This window comes from Simochromis diagramma, unplaced genomic scaffold, assembly GCF_900408965.1.
Source record: "Simochromis diagramma unplaced genomic scaffold, fSimDia1.1 OVJJ01000753.1, whole genome shotgun sequence".
Taxonomy (NCBI): Eukaryota; Metazoa; Chordata; class Actinopteri; order Cichliformes; family Cichlidae; genus Simochromis; species Simochromis diagramma.
This window is the reverse complement of record NW_024387523.1, coordinates 17582659-17606322: the sequence shown is the minus strand read 5'-3', so window position 1 is coordinate 17606322 and position 23664 is coordinate 17582659. Positions and strand designations below refer to the sequence as shown.

At 41.4% G+C, this 23664-nt stretch overlaps 1 protein-coding gene across 6 annotated transcripts in view; it reads left to right on the top strand.

Moving 5' to 3' along the window:
* Positions 1 to 8399: 8399 nt before the first annotated feature.
* Positions 8400 to 23664, top strand: part of fhod3a (formin homology 2 domain containing 3a) — a 61164-nt gene continuing 45899 nt past the window's right edge. For 3 of the 6 annotated variants that reach the window (XM_040020950.1, XM_040020949.1, XM_040020947.1), the window contains exons 1-3: positions 8401 to 8901; positions 15187 to 15296; positions 20540 to 20607. In XM_040020950.1, the coding sequence (XP_039876884.1) occupies positions 8737 to 8901; positions 15187 to 15296; positions 20540 to 20607 (343 nt within the window). In that variant the 5' untranslated portion in view covers positions 8401 to 8736. Of the gene's footprint in view, positions 8902 to 15186; positions 15297 to 20539; positions 20608 to 23664 lie in introns of all 6 variants that reach the window. The other 3 variants (XM_040020948.1, XM_040020951.1, XM_040020953.1) reach the window with 3 other exon arrangements.

Here is a 23664-nt window from a genome sequence, read left to right as displayed (position 1 = left end):
ATCCGTTTACCCAACCAGACGGAGGTCTGAGCTTCTCTCCTGACTGACCCAGGCTCAGATAAGCAGCAGATTATGAATTGATGTCATTGCTTTTTGCATGGATAGATATCAGTGTCACTCATTGAGGCATCAAAAGAATTTGGCAAACGTTCTTTGGATTTGAGGGGGAAAAAAGACATTTTTGAAGGAGGAACAGGATGCTCTGTGGTGTTCTTGTGCTTGATGATTTTGGCAGAAACAGTGTTGAGCTGTAGCAGCATATTTGGAAGAATAGAAAAGAAAATCTAACAACTAACCATTTAGGACACTTAGGTAATCATCCTACAGAAAGTGGTGACGCCTGCAAATCTATCTGATAATCCTAACCACTAATTAACAGATCACAGACCAAAGATAGGCAGGATCAATACGGATGACAAGGATTCATTTTCTAAAATCCTAAACAAACACACTTTTCCAATAAAGAAACAATGTACAAACCAGCACACTGACACAGGTATTCGTAAAATTTTGAGGTCTTGCAGAGGAACCAGCAGTCCTTCTGTACTTCCAAGCATCGTGTAGAGGCCGGGACAAAACTTTATGGCCTCTATGATTGCAATAGAGGAGAAACTGTTCCCTTCAGACTCTATAAAACAACCTGCGGTGCTTCACTGACTTATTTACAGGACAAGCAATAAAAAAATAACAAAAAAAACAATGATTAAAAATGGCGTCTTTCCCACTGTTTAAGGAACACCGCTGTATTAGTGGACTGATTGGGAAAAATCAGCAGCAGAGTGTGGGACAGAGTACGACCATGCAGCGTTTTAAAGCTTGGAAGTACTGACATTACTTTGAGTTTGATTCCATTAAAAGTGACAAAAACATTGGCGTCCGCTGTACAATATGCGTGGGAAGAAAACAAAAAATTAAACTTTCAATCTGAGCAGGCAGCTGCCACGGGAAGGTGAAATTCACAGAGAAACCCCTGGATCCCCCCGCTGACATGACTGGTGCAGCACCGGGCAAACCTCCACCGGCCCCACTCCTGCTAAACAGGTGAAAATAGATTTAAGAGCGACAGGACTCAGTGCCAGTGAATCTTTGATTTTATTTAATTCTTTGCTGTATTTTACTTGCATCTATTTGAAAGATTGAGTGTAAACACAAAACATTATTTGATTTTATGTGCTGGAATACGCAGAAAATAGGTTTAAATGTTAAACAAACTTCTTCAATTCAAAGACTGTCGCATATAATTTAATGTTTGCTTGATGCATAAAGTTAAAAGACCGAAACTAATAAAACAAGTTTTAAAAAGAGACTTTTTCATTTGATTCAGTTTTATATGAAGGATTATGCAGAAAAAATAGAATTGGGCTGGAAGGTCTATTGCTAACCTGTATTCAGGTTGTGTGTCACGTTTTTTTAAAAGTAGCTAAGTAATAAAGTAACTAATTACTTGTGAAAATAAGTAATCAATAAAGTAATGGAATTACATTCTCAGAGAAGTAATCAGTAATTAGCAACTAATTACTATTTTCAAGTAGCTTGACCAATACTGATTATTACAATTGCCTCTAGAAATCTCTGGAGATCAGCTGAGTGTTTGTTAAATGAAATACTTATAATTAAATATCTGGTTGAAGCTGGAACCTTTTCCATGGTTGATATTTGGAAATGAAACAGCAGCATTAAACATTGCTAACAAGCAACACAACAAAAAGGCAAGAGGGAGAAATGGTTTTCACTTCACTGTGTGCACCCGTACATTTGTATAGACTGAAAAACACACCGTGGCTCTGAGAATCCACACTGCCATGAGAGACCTCAAGCCTCGTCAGTATTCTCTGAAGCAGCATAATAACATGGAGGGGGTCAAAGAAGCCATCCGATAGCGGAATGATGGGAAATACCGTGCACGATAAGGAAAGGCACCATAAAAGCACACTCGGGCATTCGTTATGAGATAAACTTAAATAGCTTGAAAGATACGAGAGTTGTGCACAATGAGTTAAACGCACACCTTGTTTACTGTAACCACTGGAACATTAGATGTTTTCAAACCCCAACACAAACGGAAAAGATTTATCATTTCTGCCGTATAAAGTGTCGTGTACGACCTTCATTATTCTTTTCACAGTTCCCCCTCTCCTCGACTAATTTAACGGCCTCGCAATTCAATCTCTTCAAGACTGTCAGTTATTTCAGAACTTGACACGTAAGTCTTTCAGAAACTGTTAAACATGCGAAGTAAGAAAATGCACCAATCAGAGCTTTTATTGTCTTCATTATCACGCGTGACAATGCAGGTGGAGTGGGGTCAGGGTTGAAAGTTCGCTTCTTGGTCGAGCATCTTTTTCAGATAACAGAGATTTCAATCATTTTGTCCGATAGTAACACAAACTAAACGTTAATCATTGTATACAAGCACCGATCAGCTAAACAAAAGTACAGCCCAATATTACACAGATCTCAAAGCTGCTAAACTTGCTCATATGGGAAGTTTGGACTTCATGAGCATTTTTAAAAATATATTCTTATATATTTGTTTTTGGGTTTTTTTTACAATAGTAAATAAAAATTTATATACTTTTTAGATTTACAAATAAGTCATTCGCATTTAGCCCTTAATTAGCTGATGCTAATATGCCAAAGTGATAGATTGACCAGTTTATGTTGGCTCCATGCTGAATGACGTGTCTGTTAACTGATGTTTGCATGTGCTGATAGCATCGTGTCACAACCACTGTCCCTGCAGCAAAACAAAATCAGCTCTATGGACACAAATTTTTATGTACAGTGCGTTAACGCTTCGGTGGGTCTTTGCTCTCAAATGGATGTTTTAGCTTTTTGAAGCGATTTCCATTCACCTGTAAGTTAATGTTTAACACAAATTACTTTGAGCCAGGATATTAAACCCATAATGACGCATCGGGCTTTTTATTGTGTCTCTAGCATTTTAGATTATGCATGCTCAGTTTTTTTTTTATCTCCGGGATTTATATTCTCCCACCAGATTTCTTATTCACAGAAACAGAATTACAGCTGTTCAATGAGGTTGAGATAAAATCATCAAAAGTGATTCTAGCATAGTTACTTGCACTTTACTGCATTTTCAATAAGATACACAAGTGAAATAAAATCAGTTCTTCACTGATGTAAACCCTCCTACTGTTTTTTTTTATTATTTTATTTCATGCTGATGTGTTTTAGTCGGTGTAATTTGAAGTAGGGAGGAATTAATACCATTTTTAATGTTCGATGTCAATCTGAAATTACCTTCTCCCTCTCTTACATAACTAGGCTGTTACTAATACTCCAGGTTCAGACATGTGACCATGAAATTGAATCATGAAAACATTTAATCTGCATTACTTGCAACACACCTCTATTTATGGCATACTGGTCAAGGTTCATGCAGTTTCCATGTGATAATTTAAGGTAATAGATTATACTGGATAATGATTCCTTTGAAAAGTCCAATTCAGTGTATTTGGAGTTTATGGTGCAAATACTGTCTATCAGACCATCAGTCAACAATCATAATCACCTTTATTTCCTTACAGTATGTCTATTTTTGTTTAAACTCTTGGTGTAGAATTACCAGTGACCCTAACACGCATGTCTTTGGACTGCACGAGGAAGCTGGAGTGAAGCCATGAAAGCACATAGAGCACATCTCCACTCTGCCACTGGCCCCATGTTCCACTTCTTTGTAGGTGTCTGTGCAATTCCAGGTCCTGCTGGATTGGCCATCAGTGTGTTTGCATAGTTTGCACACACTCATGTCGTCTTCAAGGAACAGGATGAGATGTTACCATTTCAGATAAAAAAAACCTCCGTTCATCAGAGCTTAGCGCTATTGGTAAATAACTGAGAACTGCATATGTGTGACTACAGGCAGCAGATTGGAAGTAAATAAATTTTAACCCATAGTCCTTTATATGGAAAACTACAACATCCCTGCATACTGGCTTTGTCACTCAGTCTACTTCAGCTGTAGGAATCAAAGTGATTGTGTAATAAAAGTAGTTGCATACCCAGACTGTCATATGGAGCGCGCGTTTATGTAACAATGCTGACACAGGGGGACACTTCACAGAACCAAACACATCCATACAGAGTCAGGCATTACCAGAAAGCAATGATCGTTTTCAGGGAAAGTATCAGCCCGGCTAGATTCAGTGGACCTTTAAAAATTCTGCAATGCCTGCTCAAGCGATGCATTCAAAGGTCACTCGAGAGTCTGTCAGCCAGCACAAATCTGCAAACCCTGAGCAGTTTTGTTATGCCAGGTGAAAAAAACAGCGAGGGTCAGTTAGTGAGCCGTCTTACATTTGGTGTGGGTCATTTCACTTGTTGCATTTTGTGATCTGAAAAAAAAAAAAGACACACAAAAGAAACAATAAATACACACACATTGTATTCGGTACATGACATCCCTTTCTGTTTGTTCATCCTCTTAATGTATTTTGATTCAATACAGTGGCATCCATATGTATAACAGTTTGAAATGCACATATTTGTATAGAGATGTGAGGTGGGGGGAACGGTTCTTTCAACCCCTGTTATATCTGTAAGTTTGCCCCATTGCAAAACAATGAAGAGTTCCTCATTTCTGTGGTGGTTTCATTTTAATTGAGATTGACAGAATAACTAAAAATACAGAAAAAAAACACATTACATAGAGGTTACACATTGATTTGAATGTCACAGAATTCTAGCTCACCACAGCAGAATTCTGTGACATTCTACAATCAATCGATTAATTCCAGATAGATCTCAACTCATTATATGTATGAAGCACATAGGATCTGTTTCTTCCATTTCAACCTCTCCATCATAACAGACAAGACTGAGGGGCCAAGGTATGGGGCCGTGTACTGTAAAATCTTGGTTGAGAAACGCCTTCCTACAACCAGCTCAAAGAAGGGTCTTCTGGGATGACAATGACTGAAAGAATATCCCAAAAACAACAAAACAGTGTCTGCAGAAGAAGCACATTAAGGTCATGTACTGGCCTTACCAGTCTTCAGGCCTCCGTCCTACAGGAAATGTGTGGAAGGAGCCGAAACTTTGAGTTGCCCAGCAGCAGCCAAGAGGAATGGACCGAATTATTTAATCACTTTCATGTAATTTGTTGGTTGATATTCTCTCTCTCTCTATTAAAATAAAACTATCATAAAAATTAGAGACTGTTCATTTCTTTGTAAGCAAACAAACTTACAAATTCAGCCCCCTTGTATAGACACATGTGCAGGTCCATAGGCAGCTATTTATATGGGGTGGCTGTAGCTCAGGTGGCAGAGCAGGTCAGCCACTAATCAGAAGGTCGGTGGTTTGATCCCAGGCTGCCTCCTGCCTGCATGCCAAATATCCTTGGGCAAGATACTAACCCCATGTTTACCTACTGGTGGTGGTCAGAGGGCCCGGTGGCGCCTGTGTCTGGCAGCCTCGCCTCTGTCAGTGCCATACTCTGTCACTGTCATTTCAGTCTAAATGAATTGAAACTGGGCCATTAATTTTAAACCTTTATTATTTCTAAGGCTATTAATAAAGTGCATGTTTTTTGTTATTATCATCATTATCTATCTATCTATCTATCATACAGTACTCTCTCTCTCTCTCTCTCTCTCTATATATATATATATATATATATATATATATATTATTTTAGTTGTACAATTTTGATAATCCATCAAAAAGATTGTATTACAACCTGCAGCTAATGCCATCCACCCAATGACTAAGGTGCTGCAAATGATCTTATTCATGATGACTTTCATGCGCGGTGTAAAGGCGTGGTTGGGAGGTGATCAAGCCCACATTTAGACAAGGTGATGTTTCCTAATCCTGATGTACCAAGACTACAGATAAGATAACAGGCGTAAAACGGTGATTTTCGATGCGTGTGGGAAACTCTTTATGCCCTTTACGCTTTATTTACAACCAGTAATCAACATAAGACGTATGCTGCGTGGAGTCTTATCTCTGCTGAGGAAGTTGCCTTTGAGTATCCTATGTTTATTTGTTGAAGAGGTGGAGCACAGTCTGGCCTTCGAGCACCATGGTGCCATCGGTGCGTGGCAACTAGATGAGTGTTTCTGCATGTAAACTTTAAATCAGATTGTCATATTTGGATTTTTCTTGGTTGGATTTGATTTTTCAAATTGTAATTTATTCTTTTGTTTTGTAGAAATGTGTCTGTCAAACCAGTTCAGCGACAAACAGGAGGTCGCTCGGTATATGGCCCCGTACATAGACTCAGTGCTTTGCTGTGATTGGTGGTTGTCTGTGATTGCATCACACAGTAGAGCAGTTAGAATCTATCACCAACCTTGAACATGGACTTGGGACCCTGTTTTGAGGAAGCACAAGCGGCACAGCTTCATTAGACCACTTGGGGTCGCTGCTATAACGCAAACGTGTGTTTTGCATAATTGTTCTTGATGTTTATTTTCCTTTATCTCTCCTTTGTGGTACTTTAGACTCTGTAAGTACTGTATATCCCAGCGTGGAAGTGGTTCCTGAACGTCCTTCTACTTTTACTTTTTCACTGTTTCATTCGCAGTTAAAACAAAAAACAAATAAATAAAGAGACTGGCCTTCTGCCCTCTGGTGGTAATAAAGAGGTATTTCGCCCACTGCACTACAGTGCTTGCGGTGCACACAGGTGACAGGTGTGTTAAACAGACTAAGACACTGGTGATATGTCACCCACTCACTGTGGTAGCAAACTTATGCTCAAATCTGTTATATACAACTCTATCTGTTAAGTTCATCTGTGACTGCATGAGTTAATTGTTTATATTTCCATTTATAAAGGGCCTTGTTGCAACAGAGCAGTGTGCGCCCTCAACTTTTGGCTCTCATGGATCACTTACACAATTCTCAGTGTTTGGAACTTATTGTTTAATATGAGCGATGGCAGATAAATGGTAGAGAATAAGGGAAACATTAAGAGGTCCACTTTAAGGTTCCAGTCAGATCAGACGAAAAACAGGTTGACGTTGAGGAAAACCTCTGGTCGGTGACTGACTGCACTTTCTTTGCTGTCTAAGATCAATTGCTCTTGGTTGCAGCAATCAAAAGGCCACCCAGAGGCTGAGCTTACAGCACCCTCAACCTCAGGGCAACTAGTTTTCATTGTGAGGTGCACATGGTGGCAATAATTTTGGTTGCACTATGTGGTCTCAAACCACCGTTTGGCTTAGTGTGACTGTAGCCTGACGCACTTACCTGATCATCTATGCAAGAGGCCTCCATTGTCCTGCCTATAGTTAGAGATGTGAATAAAAACAGCCGGGGATAAAAACGGGAAACCCTGTAAATCAAGGGTGGGGGAACTCCAGGCCTCAAGGGCTGGTGTCCTGCAGGCTTTAGATGTAACCTTGATCCAACACAGCTGATTCAAATGGCTAAATTACCTCCTCAATATGTCTTTAAGTTCTCCAGAGGCCTGGTAATGAAATCATCATTTGATCCAGGTGTGTTGACCCAGGGTGATATCAGATGGCCTTCTCTGCCATTACCCTATCATAAAAAAAACCCACAAAACATATCTGTAAATGTGCATGGGTGTTTCAGGTTTGAGGCCCTGTCCACACGCACACAAAACAACGTGGAGCTGTGAGGTATAATTTGTCTCCTATTTCATGACCCCACTTAAAATTAACAGCAGCCGATAACCACTGACCCCTCCACGCACCTCATCTAAACTGAAGTATTTCTCAAGAGGCTGATTACCATTTAAATGCATTGAATAACCTTGTAGTTGTAAGTCCACATAGGGGTTAATAACGCAGCTCCAATGTCAAATTGTTAATAAATCAAATAAACAAATAAAAATGAGACTAGTCTGGATTTTATTCATCCATTTTTAAAATCATTTCTCCAGTTTACGGCCATGAGGTGCTGTAATCGGTAGGCAACGGTCGCCAACCTGAGGAGAAGAAAGTAGAGCTGCGGTAGCTGTTTGTCTATTGCAGGTGTCAAGACGTCTTCACTTGCAATTCTGCGTTTGGCCAAAAGAGGTCACACTTGACCTGAATTGTTTTCTAACCTCAAACTCCATCAAACACACTTTTCACTGTAGACTCCTGTATCGTTTCATTTGATACATTATTCAATAAAGGTGTCACAGTATTGAAATAAAGTAAAGTAAACTCTCATTAAGGAGGAAATTACATTCATTCTTGCATGTATTTATATATGTACTTCTCTGTATTCAGCCGGTGGTTTGCTTCGTCTGTAATGTTTCTAAGGTCTTCTGGGTCATGCATTAATATTTCATTTTTTGCATTGGTCTACATAAACGTACCACAGGATTAGTGTCGTTCCTCTTCAGATAGAAAGCCACAGCTAAGTCGGAGACAGTGATCTGAGGAGGGGGAGGAGGGTGAGATGAGGCTGAGGGGAAAATAGACACCGGAGGGGTGGGGGTGGATTTACTGGGACTCAGACAGCAGACCGGCTGTCCCAAGCTGCGCTGATCCTTCACTCTCCGGCACCGAGCTGAAGTCCGCCTGCAGACACCTGCCTCTCCGAGAATAACACAGCGGCAGCAGGAGGAGGCTCAGGGAGCAGAACCAAAGCGAGGACCGCTCTGTGCCATCCACTCCGTCCTGCGGGAGGACAGGCTGCTGCGCTGCTTGGAGACCGCGGTTTGTTGTCGTTACCAGGAGAGAAAGCTGCTCCGCTTCTGATTAAGCCGGGCTGCCCTCACAGAGGAGCCACTTGCATGGATGCACCATGGCCACGTTTGTCTGCAGGGTTCAGTTTTTAGATGATACCGATCCTTTCAACAGCACCAACTTTCCAGAGCCGACCAGACCCCCCCTGTACTCCTTCAGAGAGGATATCCCCCTCATCAACCAGCTCGCAGGAGTCCACCGGCTCCTCAAAGCTCCGCACAAGGTAGGATTAACAGGGTAGTAAACAAGTCATGCTGCACACAAAGCTAGGAGATGACTCTGGACTTAGGGACAACTAACAATGTCACTGAGGAGCTATTTATTTATTTATTTATTTATTTATTTTAATGTTTTGACTCAAACACACTTATAGGTGAACATGTGCACTCCATTCAGTTTACGCATGCTGGTTTTATGCTCAAGCCTCTTGTAAGTAAACTTCCAGAGCCACCATCCACCAGAGGCTATTTAAAGAACACATGGAAGCACAACTCGCTGGGTTTGAAATAAAGTGTTCGCCTTGAAGCGCGGAGCTTCCTGAAGCAGGGGACTTCACTTGGTTCACATTGATTAACAGGGGCGTTTCCGGAATTTTAAAAATTGGGGTGGCATAGGGTACCAAAAACAAGAGGAGGGGAAAACATTGTGTTTGATTACAAATGAATACAGTGGTTTTTTTTAAAAGGAGAAAATTTGGCACAATTTAGTTATTTGGAATCACAATTATGCTTAATAGTTAAATTACATCCAAAGTTAACTTATGCAGAATAGGCCTTTTCAGAATCATATATATCACATTATGACATCATAACGATTCACTGATTACATGTAAGTGTCTGTCCCATTATTTACTGATCAATAATATACTGCTGAGTAGATACAAGTACATTAAAACTGTCGTGGTCCTTTTTGTTTAGAAACTATCAGTTATTTTCGGTTATCTTTGAAAGTTTGTTTTCTGCATTATGTTTGTTTGTTTTTTAAATTTCTGGTCTTTGTTTCTTTCCCTCATTTCCATCATGTCTGCCCTCACCACCTGTGTCTCCCGTCCCAGTCAACCTCTCTGGGCACATTTAGTCTTTACGCTTCTCTTTTTCCTGCGTATACTGAGCAGCACCTTTAGCTCATTTGCAATTTTCAGTGAATATGCTTTTTTAAGTTCTGTTTTTTCAGACTGCGGGCTCACTCGTGGTTCCTAGAAAATAAAAGTAGAATGGTTTTGTCCTGTTTTCCTTCCATCACCTCCAACCGGTCACACCCCTCCCTGAGCCTGGCTCTGCCATTGGTTTCTTCCTGTTAAAAGGGAGTTTTTCCTTTCCACTGTTGCTCAAAGCCTTGCTAATAGGGGGTAATTTAATTGTCGTGGTTTTCACTTTATCATTGTAGGGTCTTTACTTTACAACATCAAACACCGCAAGGCTGAATTGAAGTAGTTATACCTGCTTCTCACTGGTGGGGTCTTCAGTTTCAACTGCAAAACCTGAGAAAAAGTGTGTTTCAGCAAAGTACCTAAGTAAATTACATTCCATCACAGGTCCTATTATGGCATCCCGCCTCACACCAACTTCTCTAAATGCCCCTGATGACTCGTAAATGTGGGCACTCTGACACTAAAGTGCCACAGAGGAAGGCTTTGGATCTCCACCAGCTTGAGGAAATCTCTAAAACGGAACTTCTCTGCTGAGAAGTCTACGCACAAACGGACACCCCACCTCCCTGAAGTCCCAAATACACTGAATAAAGCTTCCCACTGTATTTTTTGCTCTCTGCTTTGCATGCGGCAGTGACAGGTGGCTGCACAGAGGCATTAGTTCAGCCAGATTTATCCCGAGGTGCCTCATTCACCTACATGCGATGGGACACAGTGGGTGTGACGGAGAAGAAGAGATACCATTTTCAGTCAATTTCAGTGTTTAAGCAACCCCCCCACCAAAGAAAGAAGGAAAAAGCAACGCATTCCTTACAGACAAGGTTGACTCAGACACACAAACACACCCACAGAGGCTGTACAAGTGCAGCAGATGTGACCTTGTTTTTTTATGATTTATGTGGCTGCTACACAGTTAAAGCTGAAAGTGTAGATTAAACAGAGTTGAAAACAAAAAAACAAAAACTGGCACAGTCTGGAAAAAATGGGGAGTTTTAACTGCTGGCACACAGACCTGAGAGCAAAGCAGCAGAAGCGGTTTTCCGAACCAGACGATCTTTAGCTGCCCCCATCTTTAAAAACCGCGAAACAAATGAAAAATGGCCCACGGCACAGCAAAGCTTATGATTACAACCTATAGTCGGACAGATGGCACAGCCTGCATTTGTGTTTGCAATTTCGCTCGCATCACCAGGAAGGCTGTGCGCAATGGCAAATGGATATTGCACTTAGATTATAGGGATGAATTTGAGTGGTTGCAAATTTGCCCGTCAGACCGTCCAGATCTAAAACTTGGTGCTTATAATGCTCGAGTGTTATTATATAATTGGAAAATGTCAAAAGCGCTCAGTTGTTTTTGACAGTTCTCTTTACTTTCTCAGTTAGTCTTTGTTTAAACAGCCTTTCCCTGATTTTTGTTTTAACCTCCTGTGCTCTCCTCTAAGGGGAAGAAAAAAAAAGCCTGCTGTGTTATTATGCCGTGATGATGGTAGAGCTCTGTGCACGGCTGGCTGGGCTGCATGTAAAGTATAGGTCACTTGTCCCAGAATTCCTGCGGCCGGGGCCTGGATCCCTGCGACACTTTGTTCTCCTCACTTTGGGTGCCGCGGTTTTCCTGACCTCTTCCTCCATCTCTTCCTCCACCTCTATGGCCGTGCAGCAGTTCGTACTCTCAAACACACAAACACAGACACATAAGGTTAGAACCTCTTGCCAAAGCTAAATTAGTGTATTGCTGGTTTGCTGTGCACGGGGATGTGTCACTTTGTCCCAGCTGCTAAACAGAAGTTTGGATTCTGGCAGCAGAGATCATCACTGACCTCTTCCTGCTTTAAAGGAAGTCAACTTAAAGTGGATAATAAAGGCAGTCTAAAGGCTAGATTGTAGACATTCCCAACTTAATTTAGGCAATGAGACAAAAAAAATTAAAAATAACATATCAGATATTCAGGTCGCTATCAGTCGACCAGCTACAGCTTCTGCCACAAACAAAGCTCAGACTTCACAGCTCGACTTTTATTCCACTACCAAAAGGTTCCCAGTAAAGCAGCATTGGAGGTTTAATGGTCGACGCTGAACACGCCCTCCCCCTCGCTCTTCAAAGAGTCTCTGAGGCTTTGATTTTGATGCAAGAAAAAAGTTTTTTTTAAAGAAAGTTGTCTTGTAAGTTATGTAAGAGTGTTGTTAAATGCGATCACCACCACCAGACCCGGTGTTGTTTTAACATGGAAGTAATTACACCTCCTCCCCCCCACTCCCTCTACTCTCCCCTATTTTCTCCTGCTTTGCTCTTGAGGGAGAATTTGATTAAAACGAGCGCGAAGTATATACAAGCCAATAAGTGTTGCTCTAGCAAGTCCCCAGAGACTTGACTTGTGAAGAGCCTGCGGTTCCTCTTTGGAGCCACCGCTGCTCTCGGCCTCATGCAGCGTGATGTGTTGTGTTATTACTACGTGTTTTAGAAAAAAGAGACATCATTTGGACGACCAAGCTCACTCCTCGCTGCTGAAGCAGTGTTAGTGTGCTTGTGTGGAGGTAAAGGAGGGCAGCGTGGGTCAGACAGCGTGCCTGGGATGTTGCTGAAAAGAAAATAAATGCTGAATAATGGCAGCAGATTAGACACAAGAAATGTTTTGTTGTTTTGTTTTAGTCCCTCCATGAAAAACCAGGCCACTGGGACAAAGGGTGATTAACCCCACCCTCACCTGCCCACTGTCTCCACCCCCTCTGTTTCGGTTTGAGATTTACCAAATCTCACGTGCATGAAAAGTGTGAAGGACAGTAGCATCGCGCTTGACTTTAACAGCTGGGGAAACTATTTATGGAGCGCAGAGATTACCTTTAAAGTGTTTGCATTTCCTTTTCAGCTGGTTAACATTTTGAGCCACGGTGGCAGCCTCACAGGTTTTGAGGGATCACAGTGTGGTCTGGTGTGTTTGCTTCAAAGACAATGTATCCCTGTGAGGTTTCTGATCCCCTGACTTTTTCCACTGTGAGGACGACATCTGTGCTTTTCAGTGAAATGTCTTAACAGCCTCAGGATGGATGGAAATAACATAGGGCATGCAAACATGACGCCCATTTTTGGATGATATTCTGATTTTTCACCATCTTTCCTGTGCAATACTGCAAATGTTGGTATCAATCCAAAACCAAGTGAATAAATAAATACCCACATTGATACTTTAAACCTATACAGGGAGTATATTTAGGGGAGCACAATAAATCACTCTGATTTTTTACTGTTCATAATAATTATTCACTAGAAAAAAAACATACCTTTCAGCTAGTTGTGTATTTTGATTTTTTTTCATACCTGGAATCTAAATGTACCTGTCTAAAAGTTTATTTATATATATTTTTTTCATTTCCAAAAAAATTACCTTTACATTTTTTTAACACAGTTCAGTGGGCTAGAATAGAAGGATAGAAGCAAAGTATCGACCCAATACCAACACCAGCGTTGGTATTAAACATTTCCACACAGTGGTTAAACTCTGTCAAAGTAATGCATTGTTTGCTAAGTAGCACGTTACCATGCCAACCTATTGTTAGCATGGTGCCTGTGCTAGAGTTAACTTTTTTTTAAACTTTGAAAAAACAGTATGTGCTTCTGTCATGGACAGTATAAAACACGGACATAGCCACCATGCTATCAGTCCCTGGTTTTGGATTTTGTTAGCATTAGCACTGTTTTCCACCACCGGATGAAAGGGTGGATGAGAGGGTAGAGTGGGCAAACTGTTTCTTTGTACATCGCACAACAAGCCTTAATATAAGTTAAGTATTCTGTTTGAAAATCCTCCAAGAGGGACCAACAGCCTGCACGCAGTGAAGAACTCCAACCCAGTGCCTTGGAGTGCTGGATGAGGCCAGGCAGGCTCTGGCACACTTGTCAATCAATGTGGCCACGCCCCTAACTCAAATATCCAGATAGATGAGAAAAAAAAACCCCAAAAAATGCAGAATTGTCATGAACGGGGAAACTATCCGTAGAATACTATTATAAATATTTTATCACATGAGTGTACTTGCTTTGGGAGGCAGCCTTGAATGGCCATTAGAGGAACTGCAGCGTTTGGCACTTCCACACTGGTGTCATCCTTCAGCCTTAGAAGGTTTGACACAGATGATTCGTTGTGTCCTTATCAACTGTTATGTTTCTGGGATTACCTAAATAATGCTAACCTGCTGCTTCTTAGGTTCCCCTTTCCAATACTTCAGCTCAGGCAGTGCTGCCTGCCCCCATAGACACACCCACTCTTGAGCTCCAGTGTGCATGCTGCCTCAGAGGAGAGTAAATATAGCAAGGTTATATTTATGCTGTGAGTCCATGCGACAGTCCGTCTCTCTGTTTAGGACTGAAAGGGAGGAATGGACAGAAAGCAGCAGCAGGTCTTGTGATCTGTGGTCAGAAATTGTCGTCACACAGCCTGAATGGATTGTCCGGGTGGGTGGGTGTGGATTTGGCAGCACACCAGAGGCCAATCTAAGTTAAACCCACTGATGCCACCGAGCTGCTACATACCAATGCGCGACTCTGATCTCATTCACTTATTTGTACTTCAGCAGCTTCAGGAAGCAGTTGCAAAAACAGAGCCGATTGTTGCGAGCTAATGACGTAAGTTGCTTTTTAAGAGTTGTCTCTGGGACGGATGCTCCCACCTGCTATCGACCCGTGACCGTACTCATAAACATTGGTGCCAGTGGCGGGTTGATATATTACTGTGCACCTGGTCGCAAACTCAGCTGGGTTTCTTCTTACACAGCACAGGGGGTCAGTTCTGACAAAGGCCCCTCTGCAGTGTCACCTTAGATCATGCAAATGCATGAAGGCGAGGTGGATGAGAAGTGAAAAAACTCAGAAAGTCATCAATCGCCAGCGCGAAAACTTGGACATGTGCAAGGCTGTGCTCGCTCAACGAGCATATAGAGCCGAGCTGAGAGTTACGGTATATTTTTCACAGCTAGTATTTAATGCAATAAAATGTGCCGTTCCGTCGCTGTGTTCCACTCTGGTTTTGGTTTCATGTTCTGCGGCCTTTATTACGAGTTAACTCCCTTAACAGCTTTTTAATGCAGAAAGCAGAGGCACCCTGCAAATGCTTCTCACCCCTTCACAGACCACTGTGTGCACTTGTGTTCAAACCCCTGCCCCATAAACTGGCTTTATTTTACAGGCTCAAAGTGTTGTTCTTTCTTGTTTTATTTTTTTAAAGGGGGTGTGAATCATGGATATACATAGTAAAGGGACGCTAGACAAAGGAAGCCCAATGGGTCATCCCTGTGTGCAGAGTGACACGTTTGTTGTATTTCCTTTATTACTTTAACTTTGTATATTTTGTTTCTGCCGTCCCGTAGCTTGATGACTGTGCACTTCAGCTGTCCCACAATGGAACCTATCTGGATCTGGAGTCCTCGCTGGCTGAGCAAAGGGACGAGCTGGAGGGCTTTCAGCAGGACGACACAGGGTGAGAGTGACTCATGTACCCTTTATACCAAACAGTCTCTCTCTCTTCACCACTCGAAAATATCTAAAGCAGCGAGACCCCCGCGCCCTCTCCCCCCTCATACACGTACACATATTTTCTGAGTTTCTTCATTCTTATAAAATGGGGAGAATCACAAGCTGTTGGATATGGATTTCTTGGAAGCACAAGTTCATGGAAAGTATGAAGCACTCTGGAAAGCAGGACACGTGTGCCCTCCCTTCCACAGCAACAGCTATTCTCCCATTGTATGATAAATATTCTCGTCTTCTTTGTGACAGTATTTCACAGTTTACAGCTTGAATGTAGAGACGACGGTGTGATGACTTTGTAAAAGGGCTTTGAAACCTCTATCAAACCTCCTGGCTGTATTGACATCTCAGTAAATCAGGATTAGGATTACACCCAGAAAATTGAATATTTAATATGTTAATCACCTTAGATTATGTGCTTTGGCTATTGTTCAAAACTCATAAACTCTTATGTGGCTCATTAGTGTTGACAAGCATATGATTTCCATTATAGTGAATGTTACTTCAGTCCCTGGTGAACCTGATTTTCTTTTTATTCCTTAAACTGTGTTAGCGTGTCACTTAGGCTACAGCAAACCTACCCTGGATCTGTTGTAAATCCCATAACATGTAATTTTCCTGGCACTCTAGCATCTCTCCGCCTATTCCTCTGAATGGTATTGTTTTAGGTCATGTAAGTGTGCTAATTTTTATATTGCAAATGGAAACAGTTTTCTTCTCTGATAGGTGGCCAGTGTCTGCAATTAAAAACTGTGAGAAAACCTCAGGGCCTGAGGCTAGCATATTAGCACCAGCAACTAAGGTTCAACGTCGGATACATTTGTATAGGATTCAAGTTACAACCAAAACCTGAATTTGAGTCCAACATTATTATGCGATCCTGTCTTTGTGGCTTCCAGCTACACACGCTGTTCAACTTCTCATTAATCAGCCCATTTAGACAAGTAGAGATGGTCAACGTGACCTGCTGAAATGAAAACTGAGCTTTAGAATGGGGATGAAGAAGATTTAAGTGACTTTGAGTAGAACGGCCAAACTGCTTTGAGTTGATATGAAGGCAAAAGTAACTAAAAAAAAACGCAAACAGTGACTATATTTTGTTAATATCAATTAATAGAGCTAGTTAAATTGGAAAATCCTGAAATTAGGTAATAGAACAAATTAAAGTTAGGAATGCTGTCAATGCTATACCATTATTGTAGCATGATTACTCCACGTTCGCTGGCTCACTGGTAACCGTTGGGGGCTTTCAAGTGTCTGTTGTGGTCAGATTTCCCTACTCTCTCACTAACAGAAGTGATTATGTGGGAGTTATTACGTCAATCTGTTGCCAGATAAGCTCTAAATTGGTTTAAGAAAGGGCTAGCAAAGAAAACAAAGTATTTCAAGAACTGATACGTTTGTCCTAGCTCTTCCTCCTGGTTATTTTGTTAGGACAAAGTCATTTGTGGCACCCAAGAAGGTGCAGAACCAGACCAAACAGGACCACCACGAATAAATTTCCTGTTATGCCAGAGTTGGGGATTGATCAGGACACTTTAGCACACAGGATATGTGGTCAAAGGCTCCCCAGACCACCTCGGGAAGTGGTTTGAACAATCGCAATGTGTCTTGGTGGTCTCGTCTTTATACTTGCCTTTAGCGCTGTTCATTTGTGATCTGATTGCCCAAGACTCATCTAAAAAAACGAGTATAAACAGTTGCTTAGCTGATCAGTCCTTGTAACTTTAGCTAATTAGCTGTAACACAAACGGGCAAACATTGGCTCAAAGCCGTTTATACACAAAGAGCTCTGACCGCCACACGGAGAAGGCAGCTGTTAAGCAGCAGCACATGTGTGTGACAATGTACGTTTGTGTAGGTATGTCAGTCTGTTTAGGACTGGGGGCGGCTGCCTGATAAGTGATGGCAGACCCCAGAGCCTTGTTAGTCTCTGTGTTTATTATAAGTGGTTGTTTCCATGTGCATATCTATCTATTTGTTTTCAAATGTGTGTATCTTTCTTGTGCGCTCGGTAAGCCATATGACAGATGACAGATAGGCGAAGAAAGGCTCGTTTGTGTTGAGGAACTGGTTGGATTGGACAGTTCTGTCAGTCATTCTATCAAACTGTGGCTTTAACCGAGGTCATAATGAGCTGACAGTAAGAAATGAATCATGCGTTTTTGGTTTGGGTTTGACCTCGTCTTGGCAAAATGTCACAAAGGGTGAGGATGAATTCTTTCTAAATTCATTCTGCACAATGAAAGCTGTCTATACAGTGTTATAAAAGACTAAATTAATCCCAACCAATGTCAGAACGTACCTTTAACATGTGCTTTAATAGGCTCTGTGATGCGTTAACGTATTTTTCTGTCATACTAAGTATATACTGTTACATTGCTGAATGAGTTTCAAATAATGAGGTCAGTACATGCAAATGATATCTGTGAGCAAAAAGGTCAATCTTCAGACAGCTGTATGATGTCAATGAGGGTTGATACCCCTAATATGGTCATCTTAGGCGAGAAGCCCTGCCCACTTCTTGTTCAAACCTTCTGTTTGTGAGGGGCAGCCAATCAGAAGTTTTGATTTGATCCGACGTTGAACCTTACTTGCATTAAGGCCCAGCATGGGATAAAAAAGTGCAATTATGAATCACAGAAAACTCCTGCAGTAGAATTCAAGAGCTGTAAGCATAATGATAACACAATGGTTCCCTTTAACAGCATCTGGGAAATAAAAACTTTAAGCAGTGGATATCAGGATTGACTAGATGGATCCATTTAAAATAGTTATCAGCCACAACCTCTATAATCCCACAATAACAGTTTTAATTTATAAATAACCATAAAGTCTGCTGGTCACACATATACAATATCTTTTATAGAATAATGAGAAAAGGTTTTTTTTCCTGTAGTTTTTACTAAATAACTGATCCAGAAAACGGAAACTTCTCTATCACTAAAAATATTGGTGTTAGCTGAATTTATGCGTCCACACATCAAAGATGGTGTTGTGATTGCAGCTATGGCAGGACAGTGCTCACCACAGCTTACAGTAAACAAAGCCCTCGGGTGACAATAATTGCTCTGCTTCCACTGGAAGTCACTGTAGATGGCTGTAGCTTGTGATGCAAAGGAATCTCCCTTTGAACCCTTTACGCCTGACTTCAACATATCATACTTATGTCAATCACAGGCACCCACTGTGTATAAAAGAAGGATGTACAGTTAGGCCCATAACTTTTGCTTCTGTTCTAACTGTAGCTTCCATGAGTCTGAAAAGTGAAGGCAATATAGAAGTGCCTTAAATCTACATTCTTCTAACATCCAACAGGGGGCGAGTTCCCTGGTTGCAAAGATAGGCGGTATAAAAAGTGGACATGGTTGCCATGACATCAAATGTTGGTCTGTGAAGTCTCAAGATGAATGTTTTAGATGTTGTCATCTTGCTGTTTTGAAACATTAGCTCATTGGCTAACGTCTCATTAATCACAAATCATTAGCCAATGACTGCACCCTGGATGATATTTCTGAAACGTATTATGGCCGAGATTTACATAAAAGACATAAATGAGTGACTGAGCCCATGAACTCATTGGGAAATAAGAAAGTCCCACCATGAGTATTGCCCACTGGTGGCCATGAAGAAGAAGGCAGGTTCAACACACTTTGCGTTGCTTTGCGTTTTCCAGATCCTGAAGCTGTTTATGTCCAATTTGTGTATTGTGTGTGGTTGCAAAAAGACCTCAGACGTTACAAGTGTAGCTTATTCACTTATTTACCTGTGCGTACAAGACGCAGCTGGTTGTGGTGTCTGAAGGTGACTGTGGCCAAGAAGCTTGAAGTTTCTGCTTTTGCTGCCTGTGTGTAGCAGCAGCCCCAAAGTGGCCCACGGTACTGTGATGTCCCTAATACTTATCCAAAGGTGTTTTATTTCAATCGAAATCTGTAAAAAAAATGTAAAAAACTAAAATTGGAACTGTATCTATTGTTTCAACTGCATAAAATGAAAATAATATGCTAACTAGGTATAAATGCTAACTAGGTATAAAATTAAGGACTGGTTGTTTATGAAGCATTAGTTTCTCTTTGGTGATTTGGTCTTTGTTTGGTAAAATCTAGTTATAAAAGTGTTGCCAGTTAGATTTTTCAATGTAAAAAGGGTGGATGTAATAAGCTAAAGCTACAGGCTACACCTTTTCAGTCAATATTTTGCAGTCACTCCATTTCTTTCAACTCCATGATGATTTTTTATTGCCACATTTTTTCCCCAGAAGACCATTAATGACCCAAAAAAGGAGCCTCATTTATTCTGGACTATCTCAATGCCCCAATGAAACTGGAAGTCCAGAAAGTGGAAGCTTCTGACAGAGAACCTCTGGAAACTGCCTTCACCATCTCGACCGTCTTGTTTATGGCAACTTGATGTTAAAGCTCAATCAACAAAATTAATGATGGGAATACTTTAGAGTGGGCCTACTTTGTGACTGACAAGTCAGTATATAGTTAAACTGTGTGCCCACACCACTATGTGTTTCATGCTAGCCTAACTTTCCTCCCACAGTTCAGTTGCTTTGACTGCCATTCTTACACAACAGACGACCAGAAAAGAAAGAAAAATGAATTTGTGTTTGTTCGCATCTCAAAGATTGTGTTAACATTTTGCTCTATTTCCTAGCAAATCTGATAACATTGTAATAGAAGGATTAGAGGCCAGGTGCTCTCTTGTTTGACTGTTTTTTCCTAAGAGCATGTTATGCATAATTCCAGCGGTAAATGCTATCAGAGTCATGCTTTCCCTGCGTGGGCTGGATGGTATCAGTTTGTTAGTGATTGAAGTCGCTGATTAGTTCCTAGCGATTAGGACGTTAGGGTATAACAGATAGCGTAACATAATATTGTACTTTATCTTGACATTTGTGTGCCTTCCCACTGAAAATAGGGTTTCCATGAGTGTTTGCTCATGGGAACGATGCCACGCGGAGGTGCGCACTTGTGAAAATGCCTGTTATGTCTGCTGCAGTTCTGCTGTCTGAAAAGAATCAGATGTGTATCAATATGGGGGTATAAATGTAATGCACGCCCACGTTTGTGTGCATCAGTCTCATCATGTCAGCTGTTTTTGGCTATCATAGAAGAGACAAAACTTAGACAATTTAGTTTTGACTCAAATTTAATTCTCTTGTTTCCTCCCTCCAATGTCTCTCAGGTCCAGAGGGAAGAAGCACAGCGTAATTTTACGGACCCAGCTGACAGTCCGTGTCCACGCCTGCATTGGTGAGTACTGTGCCACATGTTTGTAACACATTTCTCCCTGGAAACACACATGCACATGCCGTCAGATGCACCAGCGAGCCTAAGAGCACATTGCAACCCCCCTTTAAATGGCCGTCCCAGGGTTTTCCAAGTGGTACACTTCAAACCCGAAACCGCCCACTTGGAAGCTGGATTGACTGGTGTGTGTGAAACTTCTCTAAATTTAACGTGGCAATTTCATGTTTTTGCCACATCTTTTGACACACTGAGAAAAAAACCATTGCCGTGTGTGAGCCTTTTTGCAGAGAAGCTTCTGATTTCTGGTGAAGCCGTCACAGTGTGATGCTCCTGACTCATCTTTGCTATACGGGGAGAAAAACAACAGGGAGAGAGGTGTGACTTTCACTTTATGTGAGAGGGTGGAAAAAAGATAACAGCAGTAAAGTTCAAGTATTTAGTGATAAGTCTGAAGAGAAAGTTATGAGATTAAACGCAAAGGAGAGGCATGAGAGGAGAGTAAGCACAGGGACAACTCTGTGGCAGAGGCAGCTAAGATGAGCCTACAAACCTTATCTGGTCCACTGAGCTTGTTTGTGCTTTGCCAATGTAATCAGACCGGATCTTCCTTGTTGCTGACAAGGAACGTGCACATCATTTATGTTAGATCTTGAGAGCTAACTTGTTTAATGCTACCAGGTCATTATTTGAATCTCTTGAGAACTATTGAATGGATTTCAGCTTAATTTTTTATGAACATGAATTCCGCTGACGATCACTTGTGATTAGGGTCTCAAACAGAAGAAAACAGCTTTTTTGACAGTGTTAAATTTCTGCTTAGTCATCCATCTGTAGACATTGATAGATCTGGGTGTAGCTACACACCTGCTAACTGAGGTATTGTGGATTTACACCTAACAGGCTGTTTCTGGCCTATTTTTCAGTTTTCCTGCTCATCAGATCAACACTTCTTGAGTTCAGGCTTTTAAACAATCACCTTATAAATGTTACAAATCTTGGTACTGTAGCTCAAGTACCAAACAACTCACGGACCGGTACCCGCCTGTGGCCCGGGGGTTGAGGACGGCTGTTATAAGAAACTTATAAGGCAGCAAGAGAGTATAGAGATGAATAATGTGCAATTTCCTAGTCAGTAGTTTGTACCCTATCAGTGTCTTTTCTGTCCACAGCAGTGGAGAACTCTTGGGATTGTGTTTTTTCCTTTCACTTGGCTGAGGCACTACACTGAAACACTTTAGCGCTGTGGTTACGTTTTGTTAGGGAAAACCCTCCATTAAAATCATCCCACTCTATCATGCTTTCTCTCCCCGGGGTGTGTCCTTCTTCACCCATTTCCTCCATGACTTTTTCCTACTTGGTCAACACTCTTCATGCCAGTGATAGCAGAGCTAATTCTGGATCCTAGAATCAAGACCGGCCAAGATGTTAATGAGGTGAAAGGTCAGTCTAAGCAGTGCTTAGGAAGGGTACAAAAAATATAGTTCTTGTATATATGGGGCATTTTTTTTACTGTCTTAAAAATAGTTTAAAAAAAGTATTCTGAAATGGACCTGTTAGAGATTTGGCTGCATTTGATCACCTTTTATAATGATTAGATTGTAATTAGATGAAGTTTTCTTTTTGCAAACTGCAGTTTTCATCCTCCCACTTTCCCTTAAACCACTTCTTTTCAGTAGATTATGATGGATGTATAGTTGCTGTCCTCTAAAGAAAGTTTTAGGCTCGAGGGCTGTTGGAAACAGACGGGCTCATTCTGAAAGGGATGAGGACTGACCCGGATCTGCAGCCATCTGCTGCAAACATATAAACTGCTGTTTGCTTACAGATGTAAAGCTGCTACAGTGTTTTTCTTCATCCTCTGATGGGCCTGAGTGAATGCACTGAGGATTGATGTAAGCTAAATCTTTCTCTCACACCCATGACCATGTAATACACACACCCACACATCCAGCCGTTATGAGGGATCTTCCCATGGTTTGGAGAAAAAACAGCGCCGGGCTATATTTATTTGTCCCTTTACGCATAAAATGAAAAACAGCTTCTTATTAGAAAAAGTTGCATCGCCATCATAAACGCAGAGACATTTTCTTTTGAAGGGCATCGCTTATTTTCATCCAGTGCCAACGTGCGATGATAGAGTTTGTTTACTATGCTGACCGCAATCCAGATTTCAGTTAGCACGGCACAGATGCAGGGCAACGACTAAATCTGCACGGGACTTGATATTTGGAAGTGGCAGTGTGTAATTCTGCCGCATTAAACAGACATACAAGCAGATAGCTTAAGCGTGTCACAGCAGTCTATTCACTTTAAAGATCTGCTGTCCACCCCCCATCACTCAGTGTGGCTTCAGCTGTCCACTCATCCACCCGTTCTCTAATCTTTCTAGGCCTTAACCTTCAAATCCTCCGAGTGGTGGACAGCAAACTGTCCGCTAAATGAAAAATCACGTTGCATTCAAGGATGCACATTACGTGCAAAATGAAATGTTTGTGACTGAAAAGCTGTGCGTTTATTATGATTAAAATGCATGAAATGCTCCATTTCTTACAGATTTTCCTAATCTTACTGGTCTCGTGACCTTCTAGGTTCAATTAGCAAAGATCTAAACGTCATTGTATTGAGGCTAAATGTTGGATACATCTCCTTCAGTCATCCAGTGATCTTCTTTCAAGATTGCAGGGATTAGAAAAGTTTGAATGACTAAGAGAAACGCAGCATTCTTGGGCATTTCTTGGGCATTTCTTGGCTTTTCTGCAGATAGATTGAATTACATGCAGGCGTGCCGGTTGGGATTAAAGCAGCTCTACGGTGGGAGTTTGTGTGAGTCAGAGTGTGATTATGTTTGTGAGTTAATGAATTTTTCCCTGGTACATGAACAGAAACACACACTGACATGGTCAGCAAGGCCGTGACTTTGACTGCTGGTGTAAGCACTCTGTCTGCGCTTGAGAGGCCCTTGTGGCATTTTAATGATCCAGGTCTTCTGAACGTCTCCAGCCTGAACCCCGCTGGGAAATCAGGCTGTTTTGTTCATTTTTTTATGCATTGTGGGTGTCC